At 49.1% G+C, this 17872-nt stretch overlaps 1 protein-coding gene across 1 annotated transcript; it reads left to right on the top strand.

Annotated features, from left to right (window-relative positions):
* Positions 1-5111: 5111 nt before the first annotated feature.
* Positions 5112-16531, top strand: LHX8 (LIM homeobox 8; the record flags this gene model as incomplete). The annotated part of the gene is made up of 8 exons (XM_082313237.1): positions 5112-5192; positions 5519-5677; positions 8793-8914; positions 10576-10796; positions 11255-11358; positions 14338-14433; positions 15533-15716; positions 16455-16531. The coding sequence occupies 8 exons, from the start codon at positions 5112-5114 to the stop codon at positions 16529-16531; spliced, it is 1044 nt and encodes a 347-aa protein (XP_082169363.1).
* Between the last annotated feature and the right edge of the window lie 1341 nt (positions 16532-17872).

Here is a 17872-nt window from a genome sequence, read left to right as displayed (position 1 = left end):
CATCCCACTTCTTGCCCTCTGCCTTCCCACCCCTCCAGCCCCCAGTTTTTTTCCTGTAGGGGGAAAAAAGAAAAAAAAGGCAAATTGCATCACATTCTGGGTGTTGGTGAGGGAACCACTGGCTCAGGAATCCAACTAGGAAATAGAAACTTTTCCCTTTGACTGATCTGGTCATTCACGATTAAGCAACGCAGAGCTCCACACTGGAACAGCCATGAACAAAAGCCACATGTGTGCAGGTTTGGAAGATCCTGGACCCACAAAGCAGAGTCAGACAGCCTGGCTCAAGAAAAGTGCATTGCACTGATTCAGAAAACAAGTCATTGGTAAGAGACTGGGTTCATTTACTTCTCGTTAAAGCAGCCCAGAACCAAGAATTCAGGGCTAGTCCAAACCCTGCAGCTTTTACCAGAGTCTGGAGCCAGTGGGGATGCAAATTCACAAAGAGCAAGCCCGAGAGGGCTGGCTTGATTTCCTTGCCTGTCTCCCACAGCCCACAGAGGCCCCCACAGCCCAGGACACTGTGGTCTACAGATGGAAAACCTCCGGATACTGGCAGGTGTGCAAATACCAAAGTACGTGTAAGAAGATGGCTGAGACAAGAGAGGGGAGCTTGCATGGAAGTGAACTTTGTCCTGCAATGTCTGTCAGGCTTTCCTCTCCGATCTGTCTCTCCTGCCAGACATCTGCTGGCAAAGGAGGTGACCACATGGCCCCGCGGTTACACAAGGAGCAAGCTGCCGAGAGCGGGAGCAGCCTGCCCGCGGGCCTCCTTCCCGCCTCGCCCAAGCCTCCCTCGGGAGCACGGAGGGACCCGGAGGCCCCTAAGCGAACGGGGAGGTGAGATTGCGGGATCAGGGCACGCATCCGCTAAGGGGGACGCCGACACGCACCTCCACCCAAGCGGGGCCCGCGCCCGGCCGAGCAGAGAGCGGGAAGGGAAGGCGGGGCGGGCGGCGGGGCCCGCGGGGTGAGCTCGGCCGCCGGCCCCGCGCACCCCCGCTGCCCGCCGGCAGCCGTGCAGCGCACCGCGGCGAAGCGCTCGTCCCGCCGTGCCCCGCCGAGAGCGCGGCGTTAGCAGAGCGGCGGCCGGCGCGGAGGGCGCTCGCCGGTCGCCGTCGTCCTCGGGCTCCTGGGGAAGCCGCCGGTGCCGGGCGCAGGGATGCGGCGACCGGGCGGCGACCGCGGCCGTGCCCGACGGGACCAGCCGGGGGTGGGCGGCCCGGCTCACCGCGGCCCTCATCTCAGCGCCCGTTTTTCGTAAGCTGACCACAATGCCATTTCCAATTTCTCAGCAGACCGTGTTTTAACGGGAGAACGAGTTTCGCTAGAGCAGCCTCCAGGGAGAAACGTCCAGCCGCACGCACTTGCGCTACGGTGCAGCCTTTGATTAAGAAGTCCGTATGCCAACACCCTCTCGTTAAAACAACCCTAATTCTCCGCGTTCGGTGTTTTCTTCGTGCTGTGCCTTACCGTCAAATATATGAGAGATCTCTCCTATGTGCAACCGACTAGCCCTCCCACTCACACACATCCTTGCATTACTTGTGAGAGGGAGGAATCAGAACCAGACGCAGTCCCTCCGTCGGAGGGTCCCGCGGGAGCCCCCGCTCCGCTCTCAGCCTCGACAGGACCAGGCCGGGGCCACCCTGCCCGGCCCGGCCGCGGCGGACCGCGGGCCCCCGGCAGGTTCCCCTTCCCTCCGCCTCTCCCTGCTGAGAGCCCGCCGACCAAACCCCCCGCCGCGGGGTGCTGCCGCGGGGCCCGGCGCCCCAAGCGCGGAGCGAGGAGCGGCGGGATTCGAGCAGCCTCCGCGCCGTGCATCCCCGCGCTGTGCGCGGAGGCAGCCGCGGGGAGACGGGGGCGCGCAGAATTCGGAAATCCCCTAGAGCCTGCGTGTCTGCCTGTTTTCATCTCCTCACAAAACGATGCTGGGAATATTCACTAAAATATCGAGGGCGTGTAACTGAAACGATGAAATTTAGACTGGACTTTGGAGAGAGAGGTGATAACAGCGCACAGGCGAAGCACGGGTGGAGCCCGGATAACCGAGCCCGCGCGCTTTCCACGTCCACCCTGTATATATATATATATATATATATGTATAAAACTATAGCGTTTCTGACCTCTTCTCGGCAATAACGCCTCCCCAGTAAGCTCGGCAAGAACTCTCACCTCTTGCGAAGCAGCCCCGGCCATAGCCATAACCAGGCTCTGCTACCTGACTGTCTCCGCGCCGCTTCTCGGGGCGCCTTGTCCTCCCGCCCCGCCGCCCCTCCCGCGCCCCCGGGGCCGCCGGCCCAGCCCACGGCTCCGCGCAGCCCTCGGGGAGGCCCCGGACAAGCCCCGCCAAGCCCCGTACCCCCGCTTCCCCGGAGCCGGCGGCTGCGCCGCGGCCGCGGAGCCTCCGCCGCGGGGGGCGGGGGGGCGGCGAGAGACCCCGAGGCGACCCCGGTGCCGCGGCCCGAGCCGCGGCAGGGCGCGGAGGGGGTCGCGGGGCGCCAGCGACGTGGGGCGCTGGGCGGCCGGGGGGGCCGCCTCTCCCCGTCCGCCAGTGCACCCGCGGCTGTCCGCTGCGCCCGCTCGTCGCCGGGCGGGGCCGGGCTCCGAAAATAATAAGAAACACGGAGCAATCTCGCGTACACTGTTTTTTCCTCCAACGCCCGCTTTATGAATTACTGCTGCACGTTCACAATCGCCGTGGGGAACAACGCGCGGATTGACTTTGTTGGCTCCTACTGCTATATTTTTCAGAGAGAAAAGGCGTATGTATACAAAAAGGGAGTTATTTTATAGAAATCAAACGCGCAGCCCTCCGTGAAGCGCTCACGAACACCCTGAACAAACTCGTTGACAGCGCACGAAAAGGACCGACGAGCCACGAACTCGACGCTGCTCCCGGCCGTGCAACGGTCTCGTCGCACCCCGGGCTTACCACGGGCTCTCCTCCCGGCGGGTCTGGCCCCCGTTTCCTCCACGGCACATCTCTTCGGTGGCCGCCCTTCAGGTGCTCGGTTTCTGTCGTGCCGCCTGGGACAGACGATAGCTCTAATGTCGTACCTCTGACGGTCACGGGCGGGGAGGTCCGCGCAGAGCGCAGGAGAGGGAGTCTCGGCGGGCTCCGCGCTGGATGCGGCTCCGGGCCGAGCTCTCCGCGGGACGCGGGTGCGCGCTCCCCCCCGCCGGAGCCCACGGGGCTGCGCCGACGCGTGGCCCCGGGCACTCGCCGCTGGAGCGCTCGGCCGGTGGCGGCCCGGTCCACCCCGCTGCGGGCGGGGAGCAGAGACCGAGGGGGAGCCTCGGTGCGCGGTGCCCGGGCCGGGAGCGGGGGTCCCGGTGCGCGGCGGCGAGGGGCGGTTACCCCGGGGCGCCGGGGGCGCAGCACCGCGCCCTGCGGGGCGGCAGCCCGTCGCCCCCCGGGGCGGGCGGCCCCGCAGCCAGCGCGCAGCCGGGCCCGGGCGCGGCGGGACCTCGCCCCGCGGGGCCGCCTCTGCCGCGCTCCGGCGGCCGGGCCGTCGAGGGAGAGGGGCCGGGCCGGGGGCGGCGCGGGCAGCCCCGGGCCCGCCGGGGAGACGCCCGAAAGCCGCCTGCAGGCCAGCGGGGGGGCGGGCCGGGGCGTCCAGGGGCCGGGGGCTCCCGGGCTCCGGCCCGCCGCCCCCGCTCTGCCCGCCGCGGCTGGGCTGGGCTGGCTGTCGGTCGCGCTGCCCTGAGCCTCGTCGCGGCCAGAAAAAATACCCAAACCGCTGCTTGCCTCGCTGTGGCAGCGGCTGTTAGGGACATTAGGGTTAAATCTAAGCGAGGTTCTGTCCAGGGTTAGATCGGGTTTAGCGCTGGACAAACGAATGACCGACTGGGGACGTCCCGGATTTACCGGGGGTCGGCACCGCCACTCGTTCAGTTACGGTCTTGCAGAATCGGGTGCTGGGATTGGAAAAAACGATCATAATTTTTAGGGGGGAAAGAACACGGGGCTTCTCCTTTCATACAGTTTCTCAAAAGCAGAATTCCCTTTTATCAAACTTCTCATGTTTCTAAGCATACGGGCAATTCTCTCAGTTTGCTTTACTGAGGCTCTGCAACATGTCTTGCATCTATTGTCAGGCGGAGCTGAAACAAAGAGAAGGGGGAAAAGATGGAAACATAACGACAAGTTTAATTAAAAACACCTGGCTAGTTAAATACGTGCAGAGAAGCAGACACCCCGGTTATTTACCTCACCTGCGATGGACAAGCTGTCGCCTTATTCTCCTGAAATGTCCCGAGAACACGAGCAGTATTTGGTTTGAGGGAACTCTGCGGGCAAGGTTTGTAATCGTGGAAAAAGCGTGCCAGTAACCTACGGCCCCCCTCCGCTGAAAGAAGTGTTCTGGTTTTCCGGGGAGCTGTGGACAGCCAGCTCCTAGCAGCTCTGCCCGCGGCGCGACCGAAGACACTGCTGTTAATTAGCAACACCCGTGAGTCTTTCAGGCTTGATTTCAGAACCGGAGGAACGCTACGGCCTTTGGGCAGCTCAGATGCTCCTTTTTTAGCTTAATGAGAAAGGTTTTATCACGGGATCTTGGAGACGCGAGCAAGAGTAGCAGCAGTAAGGCAGATTTAGTTGTGAGTCGGGGCTACAGGAATACGCTCGGGCTTTGGGTTTCAGCAGTATGGAAAAACCTTTCCCGTTCACACGTACTCTGGCTTTCCGTCGTGTTTGCCTTCTTTGCTAATACAGAGATGTAACTGGAATCTTTGTTTAGACTGGGGTGGCGGGGGGAAGCTGTGGCAAACGACGAAGACAAACGGGGGGGAGATCCTCTGCTTTTTTTCGTTGCTGGTTTTTTCTGTTGTTGTTGCTGTTGTTGGGTTCCCCCCTTAACACCCCCCCCCCCCCCCGCACAAAGCCCGGCGCGGGCTCGCTGGCGGAGATAAGGATCCCGCCATGCTCGGAAGGCGGGTTTTGCGCAGGAGGTGAGGCCAGCGAGGCAGGTCCCCGCGCGGCGGGGTCCACCCACTTGAAAACAAAACTTTTTTCCTGCAGGCGCTGAGAGCAGAGACCTGGCGCGGGGTCCCCGGAGCCGCCTCGCCGCGCCCCCGGCCGCGGAGCTGGTATGCGGTAGGGCAGTGCCATGTATTGGAAGAGCGACCCGATGTTCGTCTGCAGGCTGGAGGACAAGGACCTTCCCGCCCTCGGCGGCCCCTCGGAGAAGGTGTGCGGGGCGGCGAGCGAGCGCACCGGGAGCGGGCGGGGGACGGCGCGGGGCGAGCGCGGTGCCCGGTGCGGGGCGGCGGCCGCTCCCGTCGCTCGGCGGTTCCGCCGCTCCCCGCTCGAGTCCGGCGGCCCCGGGCGCGGCCCCTCCGCTTGGCCCCGCGGAGCACCGCCGGCTCCCGCCGCGACCCTCCCCGGCGGGGCCCCGCAGGTACCGGCAGACCGCCGGGCCGGGCTGGCGCGGAGCTCCCCGCCTCCCCCGGGCGAGGCCGGCGGCAGCCGGCGGGGCCGGGCGCTGACCGCGGTCTCCCGTGCGCTCCCCCGCAGGCCAGCCCCGCAGCGGCCGACGAGGACTCCTGCTCTTCCTCCGCCGCCCTGTCGCCCTCCTCTTCGCCGCGGTCCATGGCCTCGGGCTCCGGCTGCGCCCCCGGCAAGTGCGTGTGCAGCAGCTGCGGCCTGGAGATCGTGGACAAGTACCTGCTGAAGGTAAGCGCGCCCAGCCCGGCGGGCCGCCCGGCCTCGGACGGCGGGGCCGGTGGCGGCAGCGTCTCCCCACCGACGTGGCACGGCGGCCCGGGCTGCTGCGGGGCGGTGTCGGCCGCGGGACCGGCTCCCGCCGCGCCGAGGCCGCGGGGCCCGGCCCGCTCGCACGGCGCCGTCCGCTCCAGCGCCGCCCGGCCCGGTGCCGGGGCTGGCGCCCGGGGGGAGCCCGCCGGGGCGGCTGGGGCCGTCGGGGGCGCCTGGCGAGCCGCACGGAGCCGGGCTCAGCGGGCCCGAGGAAGCTTGCCCCCGCCCGGCACGCCGCTCCGAACCGCCTTCCCGCCCCGCCGTTGCGGGAGCTGTCGGCATCTGTGCCATCGTCGCGGCTTGCTCCCCTTTCCGCCCGCAACGGCGTGCCCTGCGGCTTGCGAGCGGAGCCACTGCAGAAACGGGAGCGTGCGAGAGCACGACGCTAGTTGCGTGCTTGTCTGCGAGGTTCGGGCCTTAGAGAAAAACCGAATTGCTGCTTATGTTTTGGGTAACGCTTTTCTGTGCTGGGATCGTATTTTCTCGATGTGCTGTAGGAGAGAGCGGGGAAGAAAACTAATAGTTCAGAACATCGGTAACTTCCTTGTTGTGCTTAATGTTCCTGGCTAAGCGGTGGTGGCGTGACCCATTTGTTATTAGCTAAAATAAGTCTTCTGGTGTGATGTGAATCTCAAAGCAAAAAAGTGCCTCTTGAGAAACGTGGAAATAAGTTATTCTTGTAAAAGATGGTCTAATAATGTCTGTGAAGGAAACAAGCTGTGTGATTGCAGAGAAGTTTTGCTAGCCTTAGCATTCAGGACTGCGTAAGATCATTTAAAAACAAACAAAACCATGTGACTTTAAACATAAAGTGTCAATGTGGTTGCGGGGGGGGGGGGGGGGGGGCTATTTTCCTTCTGTATTATAGCATTTAAAATTATCCGGGATTAGACTTTTGCCCCCTCTCCTTTCAAAAGTGAGATTAGACAGTCATGCTAGAAGTCATTTGATTCCATTAGATGCAGCCTTAAATAAAGCCATTGTATATCCTGCAAAGTGAAAGTCAGTAACACCACTGAAAACGTCCCAATGTTGTTGTTAGATCATTTGCTTGGATCTCAGTTGGGGTGAGAAGGTCAAAGGAAGGTGTATGCTGGGTTGGTGTTCATTTAAAATAGGGTAGGTGCAGGTGTGGGGGAGCTGCTATGTACCTTTTGTTCTACTAAACCCCAGCCACCTTTGCAACGGGCTGGGCTTGCACATGAACAGTGCGGTAGGACTGGGAGCAGAGCTAACTTGAACTTGGTTCCAGTGACATTTTGGTAGCTCATTTACTGGTCATTGCTGTCTCCTGTCTGAAGAACTGGGGTAATGTGGCTTGGAGCAAAAGACCTCTAATTGATTTAGATTTAAGTTTAAATTAGCTATTGCTGCTTCCTGCACAGGCAGAGAGAGAAAGGAATCTGTGCTGGTAAACTGGTATCTTGCTGATCATCAGCAGTGTGTCTTCCAACTTCAGCCCTGTAAGTTAATAAGAATATAGACAGGTAACATCAAATGGGACAACTATCAAAGTTATCGATGTCCTGTTCTGTGGAGGAGCATTTTCCTCCGAAGAACAGGCAGTGAGATGAGCTTTGCGTGGCTGGGATGTCAGCTCACGCTTCGCAGGGCCGCGCGCCAGCAGCTTGGCTGCGTGCGGGCTCCTCTCGCCTGCGGCGGGGCTCCTGGCGGGGGTCGCCTGGGCAGCCCTCGCGCGGGGGGACCGCTGAGCAGGCTTGGTCTGGCCCAAGCGCTGCTGCCCTGTGTCTGCCTGCAGTGCAGCCGTTTTAAGAAATACTTGGGAGGATCGATTTGGTGACAGCTGTTATCAACAGCTTCACATTATATTGCAGTGTAAATTTGTCAGTGTATGGAAAGATGGCTGCCAACGAGGATAATAGTTGGGAGAGCGTTGGGCAACTGCAAACTCTAATGTTACAACCTGAAGAATGACTGAAAGGGGTGATTCCAGCATGAGTGTTGGAGTCAATACCTCACTTTCTCTGTGGTTTGTCTGGCAGGGTTCTCATGAAAGGCACATCCTGCATTATCTCAAATCTGCTGCTTTGCCATAGGCAATATATGGGCTGTTTGGTATGAGACGAGAAATTGGCTCAGAAAATTAAAAAAAAAAAAAAAAAAAAAAAATCATCTAAACTTAGTCATTGTTTGTTTTACAGAATTCTTCCTATGCAGCATGGGATTATCTAGAGGGTTATTACTTAATTTTTATGGTCGCTGGGAGTCTTGGGTTTTCAAATTATTTAAGTTATTTAGCTGACGTGTGATGCACAATGTCTGCACTACAAAGAGTTCTCTTTATAGGAAAGAAGAAATGAAAATAATTGCACTCAATTTATTTGCCCAAAAATCATATGTGAGTTTTCAAAACTGCTTATTTCTGCTGCTTCCCATGACTATGTCTAGTTTCACTGTGGATATTACATGTTAAAGAATTGTTGAATTTGTTATTAAAACAACTGCTGATATTTTGAAACTCATACTCTGTTCACTAACTTTGCTTTAACAGAAACCTAGCAAATGAAGATGTGGTTCATGGTGTGTTTCTATTTGACAGAGTTTTGGGTTTTTTTTCCCCTTCAATACTTGCATTTTAAAATTTCAAATCACTTTGCAAAGTTTGTTCTGTTAGGCAGGACTTTTTACAGACTGGGAAATAAAAGTATGTAAGCTAGCTGCCTTCCCAAGGTCGTGTGAGGCCAAAACTTGCTCTGTTACTTGAATGCTATGAGAACAGAACTGGGCACAAAATATCTATGTGGAACTTGAATCTCTTGCTTCCTCTTCTGGTGCTTTTAATTACAAAACCATGAAAGCTTATTCTGAAGACTCTGTCAAATTAATTAACTCTTAATATGCATGCAGTTCTATAGGAAAAATGTTCTGCCTTGAAGATAAAATTTCTGTCAATCATGGTACATGTAATTTTTGGCCTTGTCGGTATGGATGGAAAAAATAATTTTTGTAAATATGAAATACAGTATTGGTAGCATAAATGTTGAGGAGTATTTTTCTTTTGTGTTTTTTGCAGGTAAACGACCTCTGCTGGCATGTGCGCTGTCTCTCATGCAGTGTTTGCAGAACGTCGCTAGGAAGGCATACCAGCTGTTACATCAAAGATAAAGATATCTTCTGCAAACTTGATTATTTCAGGTATATCGTACAGGAATATCATTTCATTAGATAACATGTTACACTTACTTGTTACTTTTAGCTTAAGCTGCAAGTAAAAAGTGCATTTAGGCTCTGTGGTTTTTGCTTGCTAGGTTTATTTTCAGTAATTAAACTGACATTTCTTGCAGAGGGACTTGGGAAACCCCAAGTCTGTCTAATGTAATTGCCTACTAAGTCTGCTCCTCCGTTAGCTACTGCATAGCTACTGCATTTATACAATAATTTATGTCTGTGTGCACGGGGTGAGGGCCGGAAAAAGTCAGAGTCCCCGCCACAGTAAGGCTGTAAAGCTATCGTATGTGCAAAGAATCATCTTTAGGTGATGCCGATTGAGAATACAAGGTAGAGTTGAGATGATATTCTGTTTGGACTAGCACTCACTGGTATGAGACTTAAGGTATCACAAGGAACTGCAAAAAAACCCCAGAATAAATCCCGTGATCTTTAAAAGAAGCTTCCAGCAGTTATACCTTTCTGTGATCAATTTGATTTAGAACATGAAGCATTCTTTAAGCTTAAGGTCTAATCCTGTAAGGAAGAATATTATTTATTCATGCTGGCATTAAAAGTACTCATGATACAAATTGGTCCAGAAAGTAGCAAAAAATTTTGCTGTTAATTTTGGTGTGATTGCTAGAACTTCCTCAGACCAAACTATTTATGGGAGTCTCACTGTGTAGTGAATGGATTATGTCCAGCTAGTCAGTTTTGACACTGAAAGAGAGGAAAGGGGCAAGCTGAATACTGTGAACTTCTGGAAAATCAAAATTTTGTGGGACTTAACAAAAAACAAAAACAAACAAAAAAACAAAAAAAAAAACCCCAAACAACAAAAAAAAACCACCAAAAAACCCACACACCCCAAACCCTAAAACCCTCAACAAACAACAAAAAAACACCACCCACAAAAAAAACCCAAAACCAAAAAAAAACCTCAAACAACCCCAAAACCCCCCACAAACCAACTTATGAGTCTGCAAAGATCTTCAGGACAAATTCTTATCTACATAATCAACATATCTTGGTGGCTAGTTTCCTCTTCAAAGAGAAATATTCTACTGTAGTAATGTAAATACTTGCAGATATTTGAATTTCTTTTAAAATAATAACGTGATGGTAATTAAGGAAATAACTATGAAGATACAGGTTTTCCCCCTTCTTCTGCTCAAGGGGACTGAATGATTAGGGAAGGATGATGTAGCTAAATATAATAATTCAGACTACCACTAGTGTAACATGAAATATATTTGAATAATTGGGAGAATTCTGAACAGTCAGCTGTTTCCATCTCCCACTCACAGCTTTTCAAAGAGTAATTATCTTTATAAAAGGAAAGCTGAAGAGTTGTGAATTCACATAGTTAAGATGTTTCAGTTTTATTCTTTGCCTTATGAAAATGTTAAATTCTGTAGTTCAGTAGTGATCTTGCCTTAAGCTATCCAATACAAACTTGCTGAGTTTGTTGCAATAAAAACACAATCGTGCTGTCCCCTCATCCCTTGTGGTCCGCCTACTTGCTGGAGGTCTGAGCTGCGCTGCCATGTCCTGGTCACTTCTAATCTTCCCAAAAGGGAGTCACCCTTTTGCCCGAGGTGGTTAGCGTCTGTGCCTTCACCCTCCTGTTGCCTTTGTTTTTGCAGGCGGTATGGCACCCGCTGTTCCCGCTGCGGGAGGCACATTCATTCTACTGACTGGGTCCGAAGGGCTAAAGGGAATGTATACCACTTGGCATGCTTTGCCTGCTTCTCCTGCAAAAGACAGCTTTCTACTGGAGAGGAGTTTGCTTTGGTTGAAGAGAAAGTCCTTTGTAGAGTACATTACGACTGCATGTTGGACAATCTGAAAAGAGAAGTTGAAAATGGTAACATACTGCTTCTGTTAAGAACTATGTTTGTGGTTTAGTTTTAAGTAAATTGTTGGGTTTTACTTCATCTTCCTTATGAAGAGGTAATTACCTAGCTTTACTAGGGCTGGAAGCACAGGTTCTTGAATTAAAATAATGTGCAAATTATTTGACGTTTTATTTTTTTTTTAAGTTTGTATAACTTGTTTTCTGTGCTAAGGAAAAGAAAGCAAGAGTGTATCTACTTGATAAAATATCATGCTGGATCTATTCCTTCCCTCACTTATGAGGGAGTTAGTTGGGGTGTAATGGGTGATGGTGCCAGATCAATTTAACTTTGAACAGAATATGGCTTTTTTAAAGTTGAAATTCAGCTGGCCAAGTGCTGTTGGTTATTGTCAGAGGACAGTCTGACTTGTGACTAACATAGTTTTGAATGTTTAGCAGACGGTGTTGTTTTCTTTTTAATGCTTCAGGTAATGGGATTAGTGTGGAAGGAGCATTACTAACAGAACAAGACGTTAATCATCCAAAACCAGCAAAAAGAGCTCGGACCAGCTTCACAGCAGATCAACTCCAGGTAGAGGCAGTGCTAAAAACTTGCGTAGTTCAGGTTTATGCGGGACATAGGTGCTGAACCGATAGGAAATCGGATGCGTATGGGGGGAAAGAAAAAGCTTGCATGCTTTAAACTATTTCATAAACTATCAAGACACAGCATGTTTCTGGAATTGTTTGTTAGCTTCAGCAGTTTAATATGAAATAGTTACTCTTCAAGCTTTTTATTTCCCTGGGGGCAGGCAGTAATTCTGCAGCGTGGAAACAAAAAGGTTGTTCTATTTTGATTGCTCGATGAAATCTATTTAATCAGGCATTTATATCACTACACGTAATAAAGACAAAATATTTTTAGAATTATGTAATGTGAAGAGTTGTACTAAAGATGGGTACTGTATATGACTTCAAGACATTAACAGGATGGAAGTTTCAATTTTGTTGTAATGCACAATAAGGGCTGCAAAAGATTGTGTCCTCAAAACAGGTAAGTATCGTGGGTTCCTGTTTATATTCACTCGAACACAGGTTGACTCCTGTCAGTGGCAGCTTCTTGTTTTGCTTTGGTTTATAGAGAAGATGGGGAATAGTTGCGCATTTATTTCTTGATTGCCCTTTTTCCTCCTAAGATGGTTCTCCTCAATACTTGCTTTTTAGATCATATGTTATAGTCTTGGCTATACTTCTGTACACCAGGAAGAGTGTACAGTGTATCAACAGGGACTCGTCTTTAGTTTCCTTCCTTCTCTTCTCCTTCTCCCAGCCCTTCCAAAATGCTTTACGTGCTGGTTTCCTCAAAGCTGCTTTGAGCTCTGCCTGTTAAAAATATACTAAAGTCATTATAGTCTTGGTGTCATATTTCAAGACCTAGCTTCAGTATTTAATGCTGCATGTTTTAGAGGAGAAAAATCCCACTTTATTCATAGAGCTGAGTGGAGTGAAGTACAGGGAAAGTGCATTTGAAGTACTTGGCAGCAATTCTTGTACTGTCCAATTTGTTCCTGTACATGTGTTACTGAAGTATGTTTTTTCCAATATCCCTTTATACTAGCTCAGCCACTAGTTCTATTCCTTTCTGTGGTCAGGACTAAGGGAAGCGGGAGCTAGGGAGTCTGGAAGTACCAAATTGAAACCCCTCCTGTAGGGTCAAGCCTGCCCTGAAGGAGGAGGGAGGGGGATTGCCTGCATCTGCTCTGCTTTCAAGGCTTCTTGTCTCGTTGCTGCCTTGGCAAGAGTTAACTCTGGACTGCCTCAAATATGAGTTATTTTTGGATCACTGCTTCACTTAGGTTTCTAGGGAAAAACACCATGACTAGGGCCAACACTCCATGAAAGGGGTAGTGGTGAGACCAGGTTTAGAGGTCTCAACTTGTACTGGGAGGGAAGCTGCAGCTTTCTACCTAATCCTAGCTACGCATCCCTGCTCTCAGTTTATAATGTCTTTGAATTTCTGATCACACGTGGCCTCTACACCATTTGTCTGAGTTCTGTTTTGTTGGCAGATCTTCTTGTTCATCGTGAAAGCAGTTGAGAAAAACGGAAGCTGAGGTGTAATAACACATGTGAGACATTTAAGCAGTGCTATATAATGTGGCATGTGGCTGTTCAAATCTTGGTTTGCTATTTCAGCCATGACTGGAGACAGAATGTGCAGTCAATACAAAACAAGCATGTTAGCAATAATATGACAAGGGTATAGGGCAAGGGCTGTGGACATCAAGCTCAAACTTCTGCGAAAGGGAACTTTCTTTTTCCAGCAGTAGCTGAACAGGAGATAGGCCCAGCCATCAGAGTAGGAACTGTATTCAGGGCTGCTGCCTGTTTGCTGCCAATGAAACTTCCATGTCCCCCCTCTTTTCCTGTTTTAAATAGATTGTAACCTACTTCAGCAGGTGTTTGAGATCTTAGGGGCTCTTGTTATTTAATGGCACTTGCTATCTGCTCAGTGCATCTGTCTCTCTACCTGTCCTCGATGCTGGTATAAGACTTCCAGCAAGAGAATCATCAGAGGGATAAGTGATTGTCAGAGTGGCAGCATGTAGTAGTAACACACCTCGTGAAGCAGTTATACAAAAGGATGTCCACACTTTTGATATCTTTGTATGAAACAGTAGGAAAGTAAATAGTTTCAGTGTTTGAGTGTGGAGAGTAGTCTGAATCTTCAAAGATGAAGCCAGGCAAAATTTGCAGACCATCAAGGGACAAAATCCAGGAATGAGAAACCAGTTTACTAAGTTGCTGAAGATACCCTACAGAAATCCATGAAGCCTTACTTCCTTAAATAAGGTAAACTCTTACAGGCTCTAAAACTGTTGAGGATGCAGGCCAAGTTGACATCTACTTCCTCAAAAAAATGCAATTCATATCCTAATGATATGTGTTCACTTCAATTTTCTGTAAAAAAAGATGAGTGTAACCAAACAATTACATAGTGCAGATCAGCCAAGGTGGAGCCTCTGTGTTTCTCGGGTCAATTAAAGGTAAATGAGGCACAAAGTGCTTCCCAGTTGCCTGCATCCTCCATGCAGCTGAAAAGGGGCTTAAGTTGCTCGGTATAATGCAAGATGCAGATAGTGACTGACAAGTTCAGAGAGGTGGATCGAAGTTCATTCCTTCCTTAAGCTGTGCACTGTGGTCCGCTGCTATAGATGTTTTCTTTATCAAGCATGTTGGAATTACTTTGCAGGGAATTTTCTCCCGCAGTCCTTTTAATGCAATCATAACGGAGCACCTCCTCCATTTTTTTACTACTGCCAAGCAGAATTCATTTCTTTCATTTCTGGTAAATGTCTCAGTTCAGTTAAGCATAATAAGGGGCTTGTATTTTGACTTTGGGGGATTCCTCCCTCCCCCCCCCCTTAGTGTTTTGGGGACTGTCTGGGGACTAGTGATTTCAAGTTTCCTAAAAACAGGCAAGGAGCAGGACCACAGTCTGAGAGGAGTCTCTAATGCTGCTCTCGGGACTGCACACAGAAAACTGCAATCTCTTATTTTGCCTTTTCAGGTTATGCAAGCACAGTTTGCTCAGGACAACAATCCAGATGCACAAACACTTCAGAAACTGGCAGAAAGAACAGGCTTGAGCAGGCGTGTTATACAGGTAACTGTGCTAAGTTAGTTGACTAACAAAGTCTGGTACCCATCCATTGGAAATGCTTAATGACAATTTTCTCCATGTAGTTATTCTGAGATGGAAAAAGATCTAACCTGGCAGTTTTAACATAACTTCAGACGACATCCTTAGTCAGGAATAGGTCTAGAACAAACATGTTAATTTGGAAAATGCTGTATTCCTCTTGCACTTTGTGTGGAGGATTAATAATCTTCCAGGAAGAAACTTCTCAGCCCTAAGTAGTATAGAAATTGGCACTCTTCTAAATATCAATTTCTGACTTTAATAGTCCGTTCTTAAGACCTGCACTCTTTTTGTAAATGCCTTGTGGTATGACACATCAGGAGTGAGTGAATATCTAGTGATCTGTTCTATAGAGCAGAGTTAAAATGTATACCCATGCCATCCAAAACTGAGAGAAACACAAACTTAGAATCTTTCCTTGAAGATGCCTCTCAGCAAACATTATATGCATGCTCTTTTTATACATAAATATGATTTTTTTTATATAATATAAATGATACATTTATATGTTTTTATAAATAAAAATAAGCTTGCAGTTCCCTTGGCTCCTTCTAGTCTGGAGGATTGACAGTGTTTCTATAGAAACGAGGTATGTGGCAGCTGTGATCAAGCCTTAAAAAAGTGGAAGCTTGCGCACTTCTCAATGTGAAAAGGAAAATGGGTATCCTGTGAAAAACCTGCTTCGCTGTCGGTGGTGTTCAGGCATGGAGATGGCTGCGTCCCGTTGCGTGCCCAGGGGCAGCAGTCTAAGCAGCGGTGCGGGGCTGCGGATGCTGTTGCTCAGCCTGGCGGGACGCCTGCCCCGGGAGCTGTGCAGCCCCTCGCCGTGCCTGCCCTTTGTGGGCTGCTGGGCACCGCAGAAGCTTTCCTGACTTGACCGCGTTTGTTTGAGGCACCATGTAGGCTTAGAATGAATACTTCTTCCTTTGGACTGTCAGTCTTATGTTAAAGGCCCAACTAACTAACTGCATTCAGCTAAAGTTAGAACTCTGAGGTTTTTATTATGCTAATGTTGAAACAGAATGCAATCTATCAACGTGATGTAAATTTTCCCCCTTTTCAGGTGTGGTTTCAAAATTGCAGAGCACGCCATAAGAAACATGTTAGTCCTAATCATTCATCTACTGCTCCTGTCACAGCAGTTCAGCCCTCCAGGCTGTCTCCACCCATGTTGGAAGAAATGGCATACTCTGCGTACGTACCCCAGGATGGGACTATGTTAACTGCTCTACACAGCTATATGGATGGTAGGTATAACAATTTTACATATCCAAGTAGAATCATTATTGACTGTAGCAAGAACAGTTTACCAAATACCAATTAAAGAAACTTAATGGATTTTTAATTTGTAGTATTCTTTATAGAATATCTTAATACTGTACTTGCTCCCTACACCTCATTAAGAAGTGTGCCTCTTCAAGCAGTAGCCCTTCACTGTAAGAGCATAGCTGAAGATCTGGGTAGGAAGACCACTTTTTGTGCTTCCTCCAAACTATGAATACTAGTAATAGGAAGTCAAACACTCATGCCACGTTTTTATTAATATGTAATTTTAATGAAAACTGTTTACCACCCACTCCCTGACTCTTACCCCATGGATTGTAGGTATATTCAGTGCAGCAACTTTGCTGAAAACTTAAGCTTCCCTCACAGTAACGCATGGTGGGGGGAGCCTGGTGGTCAAAAGTATGTTTCAGTCACTGCATGTCTTATGACCCAGCAAGTCAACAACTTTGGCTCATATTTGTGATTAGGAGAGATGGTGAAGGTTTTGGGAGAACTAGACTCTGAGCTGCATGTGTGGCCTGTGTTTATTTTGCTCCAAAGCAGTGGTGTAAGGTGGGCTGTGGGTGGAGGAGTGTGAATGCTGGGCTGGGGAAACCAGAGCATGCTGCAGTGGTTGGGACCAGTGAACTGTTACAACTAGCTTATAATCTTTTTCTGCCTCCGGTGAAGTTGACCAGCAAATATTTCTGTTTTTGTAGCTCATTCACCTACAGCTCTTGGACTCCAGCCTTTGCTACCCCATTCAATGACACAGCTGCCAATAAGTCACACCTAATTCTTTTCTGTCAGGGAAATAAACTATTAAGGATGTAACCTTAAGTCATTTATTGTGTATTAAAAATATCATTGGAAAGATATTAATGTTAACTTTTTATTTAACATCTAAAGCATTTTCAAGATCATTTTTGCTGCCCAGGTATGTAAGTATATTTAGCCTGCAAGACACTTTTATGGATTCTGCATAAATAACTATTACATTGTTTACAAGCCTTATTAAACACTTTTTTGTATTGTCTGGAAGTAGTCCACTCTAGTTATGTGTGTGTTAATTTATTTGTCATCAAAAGAGCACTTTGCCTAAAAGAAAGGACTGACAATTGTGCAAAATGTTTACAATTCTTTGTGAAATTGTAGTTTATCATTAGTTTGTACCTGTAAGTTATTGCTAAAAGTATTACCTGTATTTGAGTTGTATACAGCCTATATGTTAAAGCTTATTTCTGTGAGTTTACAAAAATAAATTTTGGTTGCAAATATTTTCAAAATGAGCTGAATAAAGTTTCTGCTGTAGCATGCTAAGCAAAAATGTTGCTGTGTTTATGGCTGAACTGTGATCATTTGTGAAGTGCTTAACTTGAATCTTAAAATTAAGAGAAGGACCCTGGTATACTTAGGCACACTACACCAAACTCAGGAGTGTTCATATCTGTCTCAATTGATTTTAGAAATCCTTTAATGGGCTTAGATGGGTCTTCAAACACCCCAAATAGGTACTTCTTTAAAGTAAGTATATGCAAAACAGTGCTGCTCCTGAGGGTGAGGGTGCACACCTGCACAGTGAAGGAAATGGTGGATGTATAGGATAGATTTTTTTTTTTAAACTGTGATTTAAGTTGGTGAGTGGAGAACCTAAATTTGCATCTGCTTTAACATTTTGAATTTTTACTGCTTCAGCTTCTCTTTTTTCCAGTGGTTTTATCTTGCAATTTTCTTAAGCAGGATGGTAACGAATATGCAATACTTAAACAGAGTCTGCATTTTTAAAGTAAAATCTAGTTCAGTATTTTAACTGACCTATATCAGACTGCATATGAAAAGAGATTGGAATTCAATCAAATGCACAGAAGTCTACTGTGTTTTAAACTGTTAATGCGCTAAGACTTAGTTGCAAAGCATGTTGCGATACACTGATTTGATGGACAAAGGCTAGTGCATGCTATCAATTCAACTGATTTTTGTCTTCACAGACTAGTTTCCTTCAAGGATTTAAGACGGGTAGATCCCATCTGCACACCTAAACTTTACTTGCATCAGAAGGAAATCGTACTTTTGAAGGTGTGTGTCCATGTCCTTTTTTTCTCTCCCAACTATGAGTTAGTGTCTCTACTTTGTGAAA

This window comes from Platalea leucorodia, assembly GCF_965183815.1.
Source record: "Platalea leucorodia genome assembly, chromosome: 5".
Taxonomy (NCBI): domain Eukaryota; kingdom Metazoa; phylum Chordata; class Aves; order Pelecaniformes; family Threskiornithidae; genus Platalea; species Platalea leucorodia.
This window is presented reverse-complemented; position numbering and strand designations above follow the sequence as displayed.